At 41.7% G+C, this 21057-nt stretch overlaps 1 protein-coding gene across 1 annotated transcript in view; it reads right to left on the reverse strand.

Annotated features, from left to right (window-relative positions):
- FRY (FRY microtubule binding protein) overlaps positions 1-21057 on the reverse strand; it is a 305106-nt gene that overhangs the window by 76663 nt on the left and 207386 nt on the right. The window contains exons 32-35 of the mRNA XM_034778453.1: positions 14013-14211; positions 10946-11067; positions 8619-8806; positions 1685-1779 (exon numbers count right to left, since the gene is read on the reverse strand). Coding sequence (XP_034634344.1) covers positions 1685-1779; positions 8619-8806; positions 10946-11067; positions 14013-14211 — 604 coding nt within the window. The remainder of the gene's footprint in view (positions 1-1684; positions 1780-8618; positions 8807-10945; positions 11068-14012; positions 14212-21057) is intronic.

The following is a 21057-nucleotide window of genomic DNA, read 5'->3' on the forward strand; positions in this document are numbered from 1 at the left end:
ATCCCATCTCCTAGAACTGGAAGGGACCCTGAAAGGTCATCAAGTCCAGCCCCCTGCCTTCACTAGCAGGTACTAGTACTTCACCAAGTACTGATTTTGCCCCAGATCCCCAAGTGGCCCCCTCAAGGACTGAACTCACAACCCTGGGTTTAGCAGGCCAATTTTCAAACCACTGAGCTATCCCTTATCCCTACAGAGGGCTGTCATGGAGCTATCAGGGCTCCCCTTAGAAGTACTGTTACCTTAGGTTCCATGGTGCTACCCTAGCCTCCTTTCAGTGAGGCTCACTGGAGACTTAGCTAGAGTTTCAAAGAGTTACAACTGCCACATGGATTACCACTTGGAATTCCATGCAGCCCTTATTAACTATTTATATTCTAATAGCACCCACAGTGTTTAGGTATTGTTCAAAGACAACAGTGAGACCCAGTCTCTGTTCCAAAAAGCTTATAACCTAACAATTTACAGTTCCAAGGAAAGCTTGCTGTACAGAAAAGCTACTTCCCAGCTCCCTCCAATCTCACCTCTGAAATGCTCTACTTACAAAACTGCAGAACCCCTACTCTATGGTATTCTCGCAGAGGGGCTTACACAGTCACTAGGGGCAGGAAAGAGAATGGTGTTATCCCCCTCCTTCCACAATTTGGGGACATTTCTGTTTCATTTTGCTCCCTTCTGAACTGTGTAGTCAAGAGGAACATGTGGCCCTTGGTTTGGAATATAAAAGACTGTAATATATTGTAACAGCACCACCCTGGGAATTTTACCCACAAATTTTAATGTTGCCTGAAAAGCTTTAGAATTTAAGGAGATCCCTCCAGGGGCACACCCAGCTTCTACTATTGCTAACTGACATCACAGACAGACATTAGCCTCCCCTTGGTGCACAGATCTGTCACTGGTTGTGCTTTAGAAAGAGGAAGGCTTGCCACCCTCTCAACCTTGGAGGGCCCCCTGTGAGTTCAAGGATGCACAGCTGAGAAGGGCTGGGGGTGAGAACAAGAGCAGGGGGTGCATACTGTTGGACATCCTCAAACCTGAAAGGAAATCTGTGTGGCCTTTTTTCATATTGTGGAGCCCCTTTTCATAGGAGGCTTCAAAGACATCTGCTTATGGAGGTTGTCAATGAAGGGGAAACATAAAGCAAGTGCAGAGGCATTGGGCCTCCTGAGGACCCTTTGGAATACCTAAGTTCTGAAGACAGAATCCCCTATTTGTTCCACAAAGGGGACAAATCCTGCCCATTCATGCAGTGATTTGGGAAATATTTAATTAGGGGAACCGTGAGTTTTCTCACAGCAGGGAGTGATCTGAACCCCCATTGCAATATTGTAAGCAAAGTAAATATTGTTTCCATACATCTTTTCAAGACTATGTTAGTTACAAAAGCAGAATGTGGAATCCTAATTTTATTTGTTTAAAGAGGACATTAAATGTACTGTAGACAGCTGAAAGGAAGAAAGAAAATCTATAACAGGCTAGGAGGCGCCATAAGTTTATCAATATTTATTTCAATAGTTGCCAAATTGGGCTCAGATGCACTCTTAGGCTCGTTCTGTAAATGTATTTTGAGCAAGATCAGTTATATCAAAACCATTTTATGAAATTCAGATTGCAGAACATTGTATTGCTTCATAAGATTTATATGGGAAAAGATTATGTGATTAAGGGAACAGACTCTTACCGAGATAATACGGTCAGGAGATCACTGTTCTTCAAACAATCAGACAGATTATCCACTGTAGCCTCCAAGGTAAGTAGTGCTTCCATTACATAACCCTGTCAAATACATACAGTCAGCCATTTTAGCAAAAACAATCATCAGTAAGTCAGTAGCAGAAACCATTCTGTACTGAAGCATCTTACTGAAAACAGAACACAACACTAATCGTAGTAAAAAAACCCAGAGCCATTACATTGCACATTAAAACATTAATGCAGATTTTATTTTCTGTCTCCCTGAATGATCTGTGAAGGAGAGAGTATACTTAAGGAGACCAGTGATCTTATCAGGGGATGATGGACAATAGGATACTGAGCCTTTTGCCTACATGTCACTGGTTCGAATTCTGCAGAGGCAGTTGTGACAGAATATTATTGTCACCTTCAGGCTATTTGATGATCTATGTGGAATATGTTGGTGATCTCAGTCCATTTCCTAATGGAAGTGAATAGTGTCAAGATTATAAAAATAACACTAACAAGAATGCTATGGTTGTAGAAACCTCAGGAGAGAAGTCACAGATTGAACAGCCATAGAGACCAAACTACTGCTCCATCAATAAAGGGGGGCATTTAGGTCAGGGTAAGGGTTTGTTGGTTTTGATTTTGTTGCTATGCTCTACCAGATAAAGTACAAGATGGGGTACAACAATGGTGTCAGCTACAACAACCAAACCACAGTAGAGAACAGGCTCCTTAAACACCTATCTATATAAGGCAGGGGTGGGCAAACTTTTTGGCCCGAGGGCCACATCTGGGTATGGAAATTGTATGGCGGGCCATGAATGCTCACAGTTCCTGGTCACTGGGAGCTGCAGGGGTGGCACTTGGGGCAAGGGCAGCATGCAGAGCTGGCTCTGGCTCTCTATGCATAGGAGCCGGAGAGGGGACATGCTGCTGCTTCCGGGAGCCGTGCGGAGCCCCAGCACGTGTGGAGCAGGGCAAGCCCGGACCCCATTCCCCGTCAGGAGCTCGAGAGCCGGATTAAAATGTCTGAAGGGCTGGATGCGGCCCCTGGACCATAGTTTGCCCACCCCGATGTAAGGTGTAGGGAAAAAAATGATGCATAATCATGGAGGACTTCAGTCTGAGTGACATATGCTGGAGGTCTCATGCTGCCAGTAATAAAATATCATTAGTATTTCTAAAAATTACATATAACAATCTGCTAACTCAAAAAGAATTGCATTCTGCAGAGAGGAATTCTATAGTAGAACTGATAATGACAGGTGAAATAATCACAGAACTAAAAATCAGTGGCTGGTTAGGTTCAAGTGACCCTGACTTGATTACATTTTTCATGGGTAAGCAAAATAAAGCCCCAACCAGTAATATATATTCTTGTTGCTTTTAAAGAACCAATTTAGCAAAGATAAAAACAATCATGAGTCAAATCAGACATGAGAAAGAATTCAAACAGAAAATATTCACTTAATATGATAAATGGGAACTATTTAAGAACATTTTACTAGAAGCACAAAAAGCCACAATCCCACAATTGAGAAAGAAGGCTACACTGGTTAAAGGACCAGCCTGACTTATAGGAGGGGGGAAATAGAAAAAAGGGAAAGTTGATATGAATGAATATAAGCTAGAAGGTGGGAATGGTAGAATATTGATAAGGAAAGCAAATGGCACAATTGAAACCAATGGACATCAGAGCTAAGGACTAGAAGAAAAAATATATTAGAACAAAAGGAATCCAAACACTGGTATTGGTCCATTAATAGATGAAGATGGCATAATGGTCTATAATAATGCAGAAAGGGCAAAACTGTTCAATAAATATCTCTGTTCTATGTTTGGGAAAAAGCCAGATGATGTGGTTGTATCATATGATGATGAAATACTTTCCATTCCAACTGTCAGTAAGCAGGACCAGCTCCAGGCACCAGCTGAGCAAGCTGGTGTTTGGGGCAGCAGATTGTTCGAGGCGGCATTCTGCCCAATCCTAGGGCGGCACGGCCGCCTTTTTTTTTTGTTCTTGTTCCGCTCCAGCCGCCCTGTAGGGGGCGACGGCACGGAGAACCAGAGCGCCCTGCAGGGCAGTCCTCTTCCTTCCCTCCCCGCCGACCGGAGCGGAGCCCTCACAGCAGGAGGCGGCGCAGCGGGAGGGGCCGCGTGGCAGCGCCCCTGCTGTAGCCCTGGCCGCCCCCTTCTCTCTCTCTCCCGCCTGCTCCCTCCCCCCAGTCATGCCGCAGGGTTTTTTTTTCGTTTGGGGCAGCCAAAAAGCCGGAGCCGGCCTGTAAGTAAGGAGGATATTAAAACAGCAGCTAATAAAGACAGACATTTTAAAATCAGCAGGTATGGATAATTTTCATCCCAGAATGTTAAGAAAGCTGGCCAAGGAGCTCTGTGGCCTGTTAACGTTGATTTTCAAGAGGTCTTGCAATATTGGGGAAGTTTCAGAGGACTGGAAAAAAATTAATGTTAGGCTAATATTTAAAAAGGGTAAAGGGATTGACCTGGGTAATTAAAAGCTATCATTCTGACATCAATCATGGGCAAAATAATGGAATGGTTGATATGGGACTCTTATAAAGAATTAAAGGAGGATAGTATAAATAATGCCAATCAACATGGGTTTATAGAAAATAGATCTTGTAAAACTAATTGAGGTTTTTTTTTTTGGTGAGATTATAAATTTGATTGATAAAGGTAATGGTGTTAATTTTTTGTAAGGCATTTGAGTATGGTACTGCACGACATTTTGATTAAGAAACTAGAACAATACTAATTCAACATGGCACACATTAAATGAATTAAAAACTGGCTAACTGACAGGTCTCACAAATGGAACTGTAAATGGGGAATCGTCTAGCTGGTGTGTTTCTATTAGGGTCTCACAAGGATCGGTTCATGGCCCTACAGTATTTAACATTTTTATCAAAGAGCTAGAAGAAAACAAACTCATTACTGATAAAATGTGCAGATTACACAAAGATTGTGGCAGTGTTAAATAATGAAGAGGACTGTTTCTGACATATTTTGCAACTTCATGCAGTATCTATAGGGGAACATATTGTATTAAGTATAAATATCACTGTGGGACATGGATTGTGATTATGTTCTACTCCAAGGGGGAAGGTTACCACAGCTCCTCCAGGAATTAAAACAGGGGAATTAAGGTGAATCACTCACACTGTAAACACCTCCGGAAAGGTAGCACACTCTGGGGAGGTTTGCATATACTGGTTCACACTTGGTTTCCAGAGATTAGGAAAACAAAGAATGGGGTTTGGGCTTAAAAAGGCTGTGTTTAAACTGAGTCAGGGCCCTATTTCTGATCCAGCAAACACAGAGGATCTTCTGCCCAAGAGCCCCAGCCCTTGTGGAAGGATTGGAAAGAATTTGGCCTACAAGAGCCCCGTAAGACTGATGGGTGATCTCTGGTAAGTTTTTAGCATAGTAACTTTTATTGTTTTATATGTTTTCTCTGTAATGCTTTTGCTTGCTTAGAAAGAATTTTGTGGTATCTTGTAACTGCTGGCAATACACTGTCCATGGTCCTTGGATAGAAGGAAAAGCCCAGGCACTGGCCTTTAGAAAGACTGGCTTGCTGGGCATATCGCAATGTAAGACAGTGAGCTGTGCAGTCTTAAAACCCTGGTTAGGAGGGAGAGAGATGCAGCCATCAATCAAAGAGAGGTGATTGCTGGGAGTTGGAAACTTTAAGTGGGTGCCCTCGAGGGACCATGGAGGGGCAATATAGATGCAGTTACCCTGAAACTGTTACACAGGTCGCTGATACAAAGTGATCTGACTGTGTGGTATGCTGGATACAAGCAAGCAATATGCTTTCCATACCCCAAATGCAAAATCATATATCTAGGCTATGATTACAGGAGGATGAGCTCTATTCTGGGAAGCAGTGACTGTGAAAAAGACTTTGGAGTCATTGTGGATAATCAGCTAAACACAAGCACCCAGTATGATGCTGTGGCCAAAAGTGATCCTTGGCTGTATAAACAGAGGAATATTAAGTAGGAGTAGAGAGTTATATTACCTCTGTATTTGGCCCTGGTGAGACTGCTACTGGAACACTGTGTCCAGTTCTGCTGTCCACAATTCAAGAAGAATGTTGATAAATTGAAGAGGGTTCAGAGAAGAGCCATGAGAATGATCAGATATTGGAAAACATGCCCTACAGTGAAAGACTCAAGGAGGTCAATCTTTTTATCTTTGCAAAGAGAAGGTTAAGGGGTGACTTGACCATAGTCTATAAGTACCTACACAGGGAACAGAAATTTGATAATAGAGAGCTCTTCAATCTAGCAGACAAAGGTATAACAAGATCCAGTGACTGAAAGTTGACGCTAGACAAATTCACACTGGAAATAAGGTGCACATTTTTAACAGGGAGGTTAATTAACTATTGGAATAATTTACCAAGGTGTGTGATGGATTCCCCATCACTGGAAAATTTACATCAAGAATGGATGGGTTTCTAAAAGATATGCTCTAGTTCAACCACTGCTATTGGACTTGAAGCAGTTATTTATTCAGGGAAGTCCTATGACTTATTCTATGCAGGAGGTCAGACTAGATGATCATAGTGGTCCCATCTGTTCTTAAAATCTATTAATTTATTAATCTATTTTTATTCCTTTTCATTCCTTTCCTTGGTGTTTGCTCCATCTTTCATTTTTCTCTCTTATCTTCCACTCACTAGAAGAATGCATGCTGCTCGAAGGGGTGGTGGCATATATCCATGAGTGGTTTCATGGTGCCAGTCTGCATGGTTTTCTCCTGGATGGGCTGGTTGGCACAGAGAAGAGACTCTTAGCTAGCAGCCCCAAGACCTGTATATGAGTATTCTTGCAGCCCAATTTATTTCTGGTGGAGAAGAGTAACAAAATGCTCCCATGCCACTTTGCCTGCAGCTAGGGTTGCCAACCTTTTAATCGCACAAAACCAAGCACTCTTGCCCTGCCCCAAGGTCCCACGCCTATTCACTCCATTCCACCCTCCCCCCATCCTCACTCACTTTCACCGGGCTGGGGCAGAGGGTTGGGGTGTGGGAGGGGTAAGGGCTCCGGCTAGGGTTGCGGGCTCTGGAGTGGGGCTGGGGATGAGGGGTTTGGGGTGCAGGAGGGGGCTCCGGGCTGGGGCCAAGGGTTTGGAGTGCGGGAGGGGGCCCAGGGCTGGGGCAGGGGGTTGGGGTGCGAGAGGAGATATTAGGGTTACCATATTTAGTGCCTCCGAAAGGAGGACACTCCACGGGGCCCCGGCCCCGCCCCAGCCCCGCCCCAACTCCGCCCCCTCCCCAAAGTCTCCGCCCCCTCCCCTGCTTCCCGCGAACATTTGAGTCGCGGGAAGCCTGAAGCAGGTAAGGAGGGGTGTGGGGGGAGGAGGCGCGGCCACCGCCGGCCAAGCCCCCGGCCCGGCCAGGCCCCGCTCCGCCGGCCCGGCACCGCATGTCCGATTTTCCCGGACATGTCCGGCTTTTTGGGATTTCCCCCCGGACGGGGATTTGGAGCCCAAAAAACCGGACATGTCCGGGAAAATCCGGACGTATGGTAACCCTAGGTGGTATGGGGTGCAGGCTCCGGGAGGGAGTTTGGGGGCCAGAGGAGGCAGGAGGTTGGGATTTGTGAGGGGGTGAGGGGGGTGAACTCTGAGAGGGAGTTTGGGTGTGGCAGGTGGCTCAGGGCTGGGACAGGGGGTTGGAGTGCTGGAAGGGGGTTCGGGGTGCACGCTCTGGCCCTGCGGTGTTACCTCAGATGGCTCCTAGAAGCAGCCAACATGTCTGGTTCCTAGGTGGAGAGGCTGGGGGCTCTGCACACTGCCCATAACTTCATGTGCCGCCCCCACAGTTCTCATTGGCCATAGTTCACGGCCGTGGGAGCTGTGGAGCCGGCACTTGAGGCAGGGGCAGTGCATGGAGCTGCCTGGCCACCCCTGCGCCTAGGAGCCAGACATGCCAGCTGCTTCTGGGAGCCAGGACAGGCAGGGATCCTGCCTTAGCCCTGTTGCACTGTTGACTGAACTTTTAGTGGCCTGGTCAGTGGTGCTGACCAGAGCAGCCAGGGTCCCTTTTTGACTGGGCGCTCTGGTTGAAAACCGGACACCTGGAAACCCTACCTGCAGCCAGAAGAGACTTTTGCAGCAGGGAGCAGCTCAGGGTCATGCAGCTTTCCCATATCTATTACTACTTGTCTACTGCTACCCTTGTCAAGTCTGCCTCTCAGGTTAAGAAACACTACGTCATGGTTTGTTTTCAAACAGAACAGCTGCATCGTAATGGTGCGAGCTTGTTAAAACAATATGTTCTTTCTACTGTTAATTTATTTTTCTTAAAAAGCGAGGGCCAAAGCAGTTTGTTTTTAATTTTATTTTTACTCTCCATAGCTCATAGTACTCTTTACTTAGATTAAAAACCTTAATGATTTCATCTTTTAGCATATGGCAAATATAAATACTCCTACCAACCCATCCAGTGGATCAAAACCTGCAGACCTTAATCAAGCAACATTCCTAATTGCTTTAATGTTGAATATTGCTCAGTAAAGGAGAATGGAATTTGACCCAGTGTTTGCAATTTAACTGCTTTTGTAAAGGCAGCAGCAGAAGCTGAAAGTGCTGTTTCTGTGAACCCCACTACAGTTTGCTGTTTAAAATTTTTTAAATCTCACAATGGGGTGATACATTTTGAAACAAATTAGACTTATTTTTCAGGGCTCAGATTATAACAGCTAGATCACGACTTTGACAGCATTTTTGTAATTTTGAAATTGTGATGAGAACACAGTTTTTCTTTGCTAAGGTCACATTCTCACTTGCATCATAGTTTCCAAGTTTATTTCACCCTTTACAGTAAAATGAAACAAATGATACTGAACATATGCAGAATTGTGAAACATTGTCAGGAATGCAGCATTGTCACACGTGTGTACCTGAATCTCATCTCCATGTTCTCCTATAACTTCCACCAATCTTGACAGAAGGTCAGACAATGCATGTGCAGAAAGAGGTTGCTTTAGTGCCCTGAATATCTGGAAAGATCGACCTGCATAATGTCTTGAAGAGCTTGCAAGAGCCGTTTGTAAAGCAACTTCACTCAGATGCTGCTCCAAATGAAAACCTAAGCAGCAAAAGAATAGTATGTTGATGTTTAAAATCTAACAAAGCAGATTTTACTGCACGAGAAAAAAAGTTACTTTACAGTTGAAACCTTTAGCGGACCAATTCCCTAGCATTTCAAAAAGTTTTGGCCATTTTTAAGGTATATTAATTTATGAAAGAACCACTAGAACCTTCTTTACAAATACGTGAACAATTCTTATTACTGGACAATACAGTATATAAAATTGGTAGTAGTCTACCAGGTAAAGACAGTATACTGCATTTAACCTGATACCTTAACATTAAGAAATAAAATCTGCACTGAATTAAAAACAAAGGGCAGAATGGTCTAGTTGTAGTGAGTAGAACTGCAGGGGAACTTGTAGTTGTGTGATTTCAAAATTTCTTCCATTCCAGAACAAAACAAAACCAAAAGATTTCAAAATTTCCCATGAATTGAAATTCTGGAAAAAAAAATTTGGGATCAATTGAAATGTTTCATTTTGACAAAATCTAAATGATTAATTTCAATTTTTACTTTTTCACTTTATATTATATTTCGTAATATAAAAAATTGGGGGGGAAAAGGTTGTTTTGAAAGAGAAAATTGAAACATTCCATTCCAAAAAGGTCAAAACTTTCCTCAGTGAAATGCTTTTTCTCAGGGGTGTGTGTGTGTGTGTTTCTATAAATTTTTCTCAAAGGCAACATGTTTCCGCAAAAACATTTTGCTTTCAACAAATGAGCATTTCCAAACAACATTCTAATTGTGGCCACTGACTCAGTGTGTGGCCATGGCAAATCACCTAACTTGTAAGCTCCTTGGGAAAGGAACTGTTTTTTTGTTCTGTGTTTGTATAGCACCTAGCGAAATGGGGTCCTGGTCCATGACTTGGACTCCAAGGCACAACAGTAACATAAATAACAGCAACAATAATAATAATTTCAATATTTTCAGCTGTAAAATGGGAATATCAGTTCTTATCTCCTCATACGGTTGTTGTGAGGATTAGCTAGTTAATGTTCATACTGTGCCTGGAAGATGTAAAATTCTATATAAATATGCTATATAAATACCTTGCTAAATGCAAGTACTGTAGCCCTGATTAGGGAAAGCAGTTAAGCACATGCCTAAGTACTTTCCTGAATTGGAATCTTAGGGCCTGGTCCAAAGCTCACTGGAAATCAGGAGTCTTTCCATTAACTTCAATGGAATTTGGTTCAGGTTCTAATTGCACACTATGTTGCTCTCTGCTCTACTAATAACAAGTGAGTTTTCATTACTTTTCAAAATACTATTTAGTATTACTAGTTTACTATGAAATCCCATAATAAATAATTAAAAAGAAACTATAATTGTCAAATTAAATGAACACAGAATATTTTGCTTGTTGAGAAGATTGCTTAATATCTCCAGTCTATTTTACAAATAAGAGGTGGAGTTTTTCCTTTTTTATCAAATAGAACAGTCAAAATCAACCATCAGTGATGGTTTAAAAGAATTGATTGTACTGTGAGTGCATGCTAAAACCATCTAAGATGGTATTTTTCTAGCAAGTACGTAATATGATATATGTCCTACATAGGACACCAAATGCTTCAGCATATGGATCTAATGAAAAAAAGATCACAGGATAAAAGTTTACTGTGGGCTAAATAAACTAAAGAAGAATATATACTTTTCACTGATCAAATGGAGCAATCTGTAGTAATCTCTTCAGGAATATAATAAAATGAAATGACAAGAGCATTAAAAGAATATGAACTTTAACGTCCTACAAAAGGAAACAAAGTTATTTAAAATTAATTTGAAAGTATTTATTTGCACCAAACATATTTGAATCCAATTAAAGTCACATAGTGTAATCAGATTATATGAAAAGAATAACTTGAAACAAGTTACGAAAACAAAATTGCTTTAAAACTTTTAACCCTCGCACATAAAATACTGTAAGAAAGAACAAAGAAAAAAGAATCATTATGAAATTATTACTTTTACAAAACAGAGGGCACTGTTGCACAAGCAAGCTCCTGTAGCAGCCATTCAGGAGCAAAGAAACTGGCATTAAAAGGCATGTTCTCTAAGCAAACACTAGGGACTTGTCCACTAGACGAGGGTTTTAACTACAGTACAATCAAGGAAAAAAAGTTTCAATACCTGACTTGGAATCTTTAAATACAGACACAACATGTCTCAGAAAATTAGTAAGTTGATCAGCACTCTTTGTATTCTGGTTCTTGGGTGTGATATCTTCATGGCACCAGAGTGGACCAAATGCCCTTAAAGAGAAGAAAAATGTAGCAAAATGTGTAAGTATTTCTTTGAAGCAGTTGAAATAAATTTAAATAATTTTAAAAATTATTATACTGTACATTCAAAAGGAGACAGGCAGAACAATTTGCTGGAAAACATGTGATTGAACATAAATCTATGAACAATACAACTACTACTACACTTCAACTTTACAAAGATTTCCAATTCAAAATGTAGTACTGGCATAACGTTATAAATGACTGATCATTTCAGGGCACTGCTCTACTTTCCTTTTTCTAAATGTAAGGCCATCTTTTACACTGGGGAATTTTACAAAAAATAAAATAAAATAAACAAAACCCCACTGGTGCTATCTACCACTATGGGAACCATAGTATAGACAATGCTCAGGTAGTTTCTGGTGTTTTTAGTACTGCTGAAAAGAGATTTTTTTAAAAAGGTTTATCCACAAGAACCTGATCTACATTAAGGCTCCTACTGGTGATAAAAATAGTGGGTATTTTGGGGGGTAAATTCCTTAGTGTAGAGAAGGCTTAGTGGTGTTAATCTTGATGGCTACAACTCTTGCTGAAGGCCTACTCAGCATGAGTTGTGAAACTGAGGGTACATCTACACTACAGCGGGGAGTCGATTTAAGATACGCAAATTCAGTTACGTGAATAGCGTAGCTGAATTCGACGTATTGCAGCCGACTTACCCCGTTGTGAGGACGGCGGCAAAATCGACTTCTGCCGCTTTTTGTCGTCGGCGCTTACTACCACCTCCGCTGGTGGAGTTAGAGCGCCGATTCGGGGATCGATTGTCGCGTAAAATCGATTTATCCCTGAGAGGTCGATAAATCGATCCCTGAGATAAATCGATAAATCGATCCCTGAGAGGTCGATTTCTACCCGCCGATTCAGGCGGGTAGTATAGACCAGACCTGACAGATGCAGACACAGAGATTGATGAAAGCTCGAACTCGCTATCTTGTTTTATGTTTAGCTTGTAAATTCCTTGGTGAAGGGACCATCTTTTTGTTCTATGTCCAGCACTTAATATGTTGGGATCCTGGTCTATGACTGAGGTCCCTATGCACTACCATAATACAAATAAATAATAAGTATCAAAATAAGGACTAATTTTCAGTTTAAAAGCACATTTACTATTGAGTACATAATTTGAGTACATACATGAGTCTGATTTAATCAGACATTTGACTGGTAAAGTTCAATTTATATTACAACTTGAAGAAAATCTTATTACATGACATAATTACACAGCATTACTTAATGCATCTACTGTGCCAGGTTGAACAATGCTATGTATCAAACACAAATAAAACTAAAAATGCAGTGTAGTAGTTGCAAATAATTTGGGTAATGGGAATTTGCAAGAATTTTTTAAGGCAAACCTAGGATTTCAGGCTTTTGTCCTGATGCAGACAAAATTTCCATTAAAGTCAATAGGAGCTTTGCATAAATCAGGATTTCAGGATTTTACCATTAAGCCTGGCCTCACCCACCTTGTCTCTCTAAACACCAGTGTAAACACATTTACAACAGTGTAACTGTATCCACCCTAGGGACGTTGTACTGTTTTAAATATTCTGGTATGATAATAATGGTACAGCTTTTATGTGAAGACAAGGCCCTTAGGCATGGTGACTGTTTTGCAAAAGTAGACTTCTCAAGTGTGCCTAGGACAACTATTGGGTTCAACTCTGTGCCAATCACCTTCTGTGCAAACAGGGGTATGTGTTAATGCTGCATGAACAGTGTTAACTTGGGCTGTATTCTAGCCCAGGAGGGTGTGAACAAACCCCACCCAGCTGCTCCTACAAACTTGTGCCAGGGCCATGATTAATCCCCAGGAGGAGTATGTAGGGAATTGAAGGACTACCAAGTAAAAATTCATAAACAGCCTCTGACCCAGCCCTGCCATGCTCCCTCTGTAGCTCCAGTTATATCGGATCTGCATAGCGTGGACATTAAAGAATTCAAAAGATGTTGCCAACATTATCCCTAAGGTCTTACTCCTGGCTGCAACCCCTTGGGTGTAAATTTCTTAGCAACACAAGTCCTGAATTTAATTAATTGGATGCACAGTACATGGTGTGTGGCTGAACAGGATTTTTGTTCTTATTCTTCTTGCCTATCTCCTGACTTCTCAAGGTTAAAAAAAGTCAGTGGAATTGTCAACAACTAAGCACGGAGAAGAAAAATAGGTTGAAAGAGAGAACTTGCCTGATATTGAAAAGACAACTGTCTGTGCTAGATTTGTTACTTATTCAAAATGCTAAGTGCAAATATCAAAAAGCCCCACCAGAGGACTAATACACCAAAAAGCCTTTGCTTACGCTGTAATGAACTGGATGTTTTCCTTGGTAAAATACTGGTTAACTGTGATTAGAAAGACTTTCCAAAACTATTTCCTTTTAAAAAAATCAGGTAAGATGTGAGAAAGAAACATCATTTCAAATATAAGTTCACCAAGTAGACAGGAATATTATCATTTTAGAAAATTAACAAAGTTAAATAAAATGAGTTTTAAGACCTAACAAAATCATGTATTACACTGGATTTTGCCAGTTTATAATGATTACATGTCACTTAAATCCTTTCCGCACTTAATACCAGCTCTTCTTTTGCTGTCAGTTAAGAACTACACTTCTCGATGGAAAAATGAAATGCAAAGTCACTCTGTAGCTGCTCTTCAACTGGCTAGACTTAGGCTTCCAGACACTTTGCCGGGGCAGTGTAAAGGGGTCTTAATGTAAATGAGAATCAGGCCCTAAATTTTTCAACAGAACAAGCCTAGGATATGCCAACCCTATTCAGTAATTAAAGCTAGGCTCACTGTGGCCCCTCACAACTGCTGTCTCCTTTATAGCAATAAAATTGTCCTATTTCATGAGTTCTGTCATCAGCATAATATTATAGGATAGCAACCTCTCCTTATCTTGGATTACCTGGTAGTCAGAAATTCAATTAATTTGTTTGCCTTTTCATCTGTTTCAGGAGCTGTGTCCATGTCCTCCACCTCTTGGGTAATCTGTGGGAGATTTCCACTGCTGCCTCCTAGACTGATACTTGAGGAGGTAGAGCTGGAGCTTAAACCAGAATCTGGCACTGGTGATGACTGGTACTCCCGTAGAAAGTCAAAACCACCTGGAAGCAGCAGAGGAGAAGATAAAGATGGAATGCACTACTTACGTCAGCATTTCAGATGAAAGAATAGGACAAACACCTCTTTTAAACAGTAAGCTGCTGAAAACTTTCACTTGGAAGCAGAAAATATAAGCAAAATGCAAAAACCTATAGCAAGAGTGAAAAACTGGTGACATTACACTTTCAAAGCTTCAGAATGCAATAAAAAAATGACTAATACAAAAGTCAAAAAATTTCTGCACTATAGGTATCGTATCTGTAAAATAAGTGTTTCACAGGTTACATTCAGAAATAACATCTTTTTGTAAACTGTATTACATTTAAATAATGTTAAAATATGTCTACAATCAGGCTAACCCTAGGCAAAAGTCTAATTCATTAATCCAGGCTGGTCTGATGTTGAATAAGGTTTGCAAAAAATGTAAGATGGGGTCTTAAGTTCATAAAACAGAGTGAAGTAGGTGATATTATCTTCATTCATCCTTATTTAACCCTCCTTTGTCCGGCAACAGCAGAGGTGTTAACTGCCTACTTCACCTGGAATGGTCTCTTACAACATCTTAACTCCTTGTGCTAAACAATTTGCTCCACCTTGTGTTTAGCTCTGACACTCTGAGGGGTTGTCTACACTGGCCATTTATGGCACTGCAACTTTCTCGCTTTAGCGTTGCCAGTGTAGACTAGCCCTGAGTGCTTTTCCCAGACCTGAAGAAGAGCTCTCTGTAAGCTCTGAAAGCTTGTCTCATTCACTAACACACAGTCCAATGCAAGGTATTACCTCATTCACTTTGTCTCTCAGAGAGTCAGTTTCAGAGATCAAATTAGAAGCCAGGTGTCTTCATTTGAGATTCTATGTTCTAGCTACTGCACCATGTAGCATACTGACTGTATCTGAATTGCTTTCCTCATCCAAACAGCAACTCCTCAACATTAGCTGATTAAAAAGCATTTCAACTCAAAAGGGAGTTCTACTCAGTTCACCATGGCCACAAAAGAGGCCTTGACATGGGATATCAAAGGTGGGAAAACTCATGTGAATCTTAGGGGAAAATGAAAATGTAATTTAAATTTAATAGTTTATTGTATAGGTTTAACAGTTTGTGAACATACAACAGAAAGAAGGATTTTTACACAGTTTGGGAAGGAAATACGTTTTTCACTGCTGTTGAAGGTAAATAATGGGCATATAAATCATTTGATTTAATATTTTTGTCCTGAATTACGATAAAGTTTTGCAATGAAATATCTGAAACATTTAAGTGGAATAAATAATCCTGAATTATGCAAAAAATGTTGTTTACCATTACTATTGGCATTCTCCTAAAGGTCTCTGATTAAAAAAAATGAAATCCATCAATCTTTATTTGTTCTGGCCATGCACCAAAGCAACTGATTGAAGGTCAAAAGATCAAAGTTCTAAAGTAATTTTCTTTAAGCTTCTACTGCACATGAAGTTATGCACTATTCAAATTTCATAAGTAGGGTTAAAAACAACCTTAATTTTAATAAAAAAAATTTTGAGTGAGAATTTGAATCTATGTTATTGCTCTTTTTAAAAAAAAATCATGTCTGTGACCTTTTTAAACTATGTGATTGTTTCCCTTCAAAGCACTGAATAAGAATCCATGGGACTGTGTTCCAGGGCAGAGGGCAGAATGGCCTTTGGATTGTTATGCTGCATTGCACATTCAATAGATTATTTTCTGCCTCCTTTCCCCATCATGTCTATTTTTATTTTAGTCAAAAAATCCTATAGTGATTAGTGACAGATAAACTTCAATAGGTTCAGATAAGTATCCAAATTATGGAGACAAAGTACCTGAAGCTTGTCCAAAAACTTGCAGAGCTTTGTTTCTCTTTTCCAAGGTAGCATTCTCTGAAATGCTTTCAGTTCCACACGCAGAGCCAGTTAGACAAGCAGAACTGCAGGGTCTCAATGCGTGGATGAAATGATGGTGTAGGAAAGAGGGGATTAGATTTATTAGGAGCTGGGGAAACTTTTGGGAAAGGGGGAGCCTATACAGGAAGGATGGGCTTCACCTAAACCAAAATGGAACCAGATTGCTGGCATTTAAAATTAAAAAGGTCATAGAGTAGTTTTTAAACTAAGGGCTGGGGAAAGCTGACAGATGCGGAGGAGCACGTGGTTCGGACATCGCTTAGGGGAGGATCTATAAATGGATATTGCCTATGTCCTAATAAGGAGGCGAGGATGGAAGATGATAAAATACAGGTAGAATCTGATGAGAAACAGTAAAATGAAGAAAAATCCCATTCAATTACATCATGTAATGGCAGACAGATAAAAAATGACAAGTTTTTGAAGTGCTTATATACCAATGCTAGAAGTCTAAATAATAAGATGGGCAAACTAGAGTGCCTCATATTAAATGAGGATATTAATATAATGGGCATCACAGAAACTTGGTGGAATGAGGATGATCAATGGGACACAGTAATACCAGGGTACAAAATATATCAGAAGGACAGAACAGGTCGTTCTGATAGGGGAATTGCACTATATGTGAAAGAAAGCATAGAATCAAATGAAGTAAAAAATTTTAAATGAACCAAATTGTACCATAGAATCTCTATGGATACTAAATCCATGCTTCAATAATAAGAATATGGCATTAGGGATATACTACCAATCACCTGACCAGGATGGTGATACTGACTGTGAAATGCTCAGGAAGATTAGAGAGGCTATTAAAATAAAAAAACCTCAATAATAATGGGGGATTTCAACTATCTCCATATTGACTGGGTGCATATCACCTCAGGAAGGGAGGCAGAGATAAAGTTTCTTGACACCTTAAATGACTGCTTCTGGGAGCAGCTAATCCTGGAACCCACAAGAGGAGAGGCAATTCTTGATTTAGTGCTAAATGAAGCATAGGATCTGGTCCAAGAGGTGAATATAGCTGGACGGCTTGGTAATAGCGACCATAATATAATTAAATTTAACATCCCTGTGGTGGGGAAGACACCACAATGGCCCAACACTGTAGCATTTAATTTCAGAAAGGGGAACTAAACCAAAATGAGGAGGTTAGTTAAACAGAAATTAAAAGGTACAGTGCCAAAAGTAAAATCCCTGAAAGCTTCATGGAAACTTTTTAAAGACATCACAATAGAGCTCAACTTAAATGTATACCCCAAATTAAAAATCACAGTAAGAGAACCAAAAATGAGCCACCATGGCTAAACAACAAAATAAAAGAAGCAGTGAGAAGCAAAAAAGGCATCCTTTAAAAAGTGGAAATTAAATCCTAATGAGAAAAATAGAAAGGAGCATAAACTCGGGCAAATGAAGTGTAGAAATATAATTAGGAAGGCCAAAAAAGATTTTGAAGAACTGCTAGCCAAAGACTCAAAAAGTAATAGCAATTTTTGTTTTAAGTACATCAAAAGCAGGAATCCTGCTAAACTAAACAGTAGTAAGTCACCAGGACCAGATGGACCAAGAGTTCTGAAGGAACTCAAATGCAAAATTGCAGGACTACTAACTGTCGTCTGTAACCTATCATTTAAATCAGCTTCTGTAGCAAATGACTGGAGAATAGCCAATGTGACACCAATTTTTAAAAAGGGCTCCAGAGGTGACCCTGGCAATTACAGGCCAGTAAGCCTGACTTCAGTACCGGGCAAACTGGTTGAAACTATAGTAAAGAACAAAATTGTCAGACACACAGATGAACATAATTTGTTGGGGAATAGTCAACATGGTTTTTGGAAAGGGAAATCATGCCTCACCAATCTACTAGAATTCTTTGAGAGGGTCAACAAGCATGTGGACAAGGATGATCCAGTGGATAAAGTGTATTTAGATTTTCAGAAAGCCTTTGACAAGGTCCCTCACCAAAGGCTCTTAAGAAAAGTAAGCAGTGATGGGGTAAGAGGGAAGGTCCTCTGAGGGATCAGTAAGTGGTTAAAAGATAGGAAACAGAGGGTAGGAATAAATAGTCAATTTTCAGAATGTAGAGTGGTAAATAGTGGTGTCCCCCAGGGGACTGTACTGGGACCAGTCCTATTTGAAATATTCATAAATAATCTGGAAAAAGGGGTAAACAGTGAGATGGCAAAATTTGCAGATGTTACAAAAGTATTCACGATAGTTAAGTCCCAAGCAGACTGTGAAGAGCTACAAAAGGATCTCATAAAACTGGGTGACTGGGCAACAAAATGGCAGATGAAATTCAATGTTGATAAATGCAAAGTAATGCACATTGGAAAACATAATCCCAACTATATATATAAAATGATGGGGTCTAAATTAGCTGTTACCACTCAAGAAAGAGATATTGGAGTCATTGTGGATATTCCCTGAAAACATCCACTCAATGTGCAGCGGCAGTCAAAAAAGCGAACAGAATGTTCAGAATCATTAAGAAAGGGATAGCTAATAAGACAGAAAATATCATATTGCCTCTATATAAATCCATGGTACACCCACATCTTGAATACTGCGTGCAGTTCTGGTGGCCCTATCTCAAACTGGAATTGGAAAAGGTTCAGAAAAGGNGCAGGAAGTGAGACGTGTGAAGAACATACCTTTTCAAGAACATTGAGAACTTCTGCCCTAAGAATGTTAAGTTGGGCTATAGCCTTGAGGTCCTTTTGGACTCCTCAGTGCTTCTGGCAAGTACAAATATTTAGGCAAAAAAATACCCATTTCCATCTTCAACTGGCCAGAGGATTGCTCTCTAAACACACTGTGGGGGAATCAGGCTGTCCTCTGAAAGGATGATGTAAACCTGCACAGTGAGAAACTCAAGGACAGCTCAGGGGATCTACGAAGTACAATCCTTGTGTCCAAGCTACTCTTGGATTGATGCACTTCTGCACGGCCCTTAATCAGGGCTGTACCCCATAGACATAATTCACCCCTTAATAAATTGTATTTACTGCCTTCTCTTCATCCATTAGTTCTGTAATTCTACCAAAAAAGCAATTTATCATCTCTTTATCGTTTATAAACTCATGCTGCTTTATTGCTCTTGGTTCTGTTACCATCTAAGAGTTTCAAGATTCTCTCTTCATATGCATTCTGCTATTTTACTAGAATCAGAAGTGACACTTAGGCCAAGATCATTCCTCTTTCCTTCTTCCTTCCTTTTATCACAATCATATTTTTCTCTTTTTCCTTTGACTGTATTCAGCCTACTTCCTGAACTCCTTATCTACACAATTCTAAACAGGCACTGTGACTCCCTCAGCTCCCAACTGTCTCCTTATATTTAGTAACACATCACAACAGTCTAAAATCTGTCCAGCTACTTTCATCAAGCTTTGTCCCCACCCAACCCCATAAAAGTCCTTGCATTTGTAAAAAGTTAGCAGAGCAGCCAGCCTAGCTGAGATTGGCAGACCTGCTGAAACCAGAAATGGATTTCAGCCAAGGGAGGAAGTGTGTTCATGGTCAGTAAGAGATAGGTGGTGTTGGAGGGAGTACTTCATATTGGAGCTCTACTGAATTGAAGGAAAGGTTTAATTGGAACTTTTGATTTGGATATATCATTCCTAACCATGTTAATTCCTTTGCTTTTCTTGTGCTGCAATCATATATTATTTACTTAGGTTAAAGTTCCATTTCTAACAGAGTTCTGTGTCTCAGAGTGTTATGGCTTGTCTACACAGAGGGATAATGCACATTATTAGGGTTACCATTCGTCCGGATTCTCCCGGACATGTCCGGCTTTTTAGGTTAAAAATAGCGTGGGGTGGGGGGGATTTGTAAATATCTTAAAATGTCTGGCATTCTCCCCCCTGCAGAGCACGGCGCGGGTGATAGGGCAGCTGGCTGGATTGAGCCACTAGCATGGGGCTCTAGCAGCCAGACCCTCTCCTCCCCTTTCCCCCTCCTCTCCCCTGCAGCTTCAAATCACTGGCCAGGCGGCCACTGGCAGCTCTAGAGCTCCTCCCTCCTCCCCCTCCCCTGCTGCCCAGTGTGCCGCTCCCTGGGGAGAGCTGGGGCACGGCTGTTCTAACCTGCTTTTGCAGGGGGGAGAGAACTGCCCCGCAGCAGGGAAAACAGAGAGTTTAGCTCCTGTCTGGTGCCCAGGTGTCCGTTTCCTCGCGGGGCGCTGGTCGTGCCCTCACTGGAACGGAGCGGGGGCAGGGGGAGGGTGACTGTGGGGTACTTGACCGATGGAAAGGACGCCTGGCAGCAGTAGTCGTGCCCAGCCTGGTGCTGGACGCTGGGGGATAGATTTTGGGGAAGATTTAAAAAAACAAAGCCCCAGACAGATGATGGTTAGAGGCCTTGGGGGGTCCCCCCATTAATGTCTTCTGAAGTTTCCCCATCCCCAGGCCCTCTGAGCCAGTTGTGGCTGTGTCCAGATGCCCCCTGGAGTGTGCTGCTGAGCAGCACAGTAAGGGAGCCAGGGGGTTGGAGAAGGGGCAGGGGGGTTCTGGAGGGGGCAGGCAAGGGACAGGGAGTAGGGGGGGTTGGATGGGTTGGAGGTTCTGGAGGGGCTTGTCAGGGGGCAGGGGTGTGGAGAGTGGTCGGAGCAGTCAGGAGATAGGGAGCAGGGGGGTAGATGGGTTGGAGGTTCTGGGGGGGGGCAGTAAGGGCACAGGGAGTGGTTGGATGGACGTGGGAGTCCCGGGGGTCTGTCTGGGGGCGGGGGTGTGGATAAGGGTCGGGGCAGTCAGGGGACTGGTAGGGGGTAGGGTTCTAGGGGGCCAGTTAGGGTGGAGGGATCTCAGGAGGGAGCAGTCAGGGGTCAAGGAGCAGGGAGGCTTAGGTAGGAGGTGGGTCTTGGGGGGCAGTTAGGGGACAAGGAGCGGGGGTTGGTTGGGGATTCTGAGGGGGGCAGTCAGGGGGCGGGAAGTGGGAGGGAG

The sequence above is a fragment of the Trachemys scripta genome, chromosome 1, assembly GCF_013100865.1.
Source record: "Trachemys scripta elegans isolate TJP31775 chromosome 1, CAS_Tse_1.0, whole genome shotgun sequence".
Lineage (NCBI taxonomy): Eukaryota > Metazoa > Chordata > Testudines > Emydidae > Trachemys > Trachemys scripta.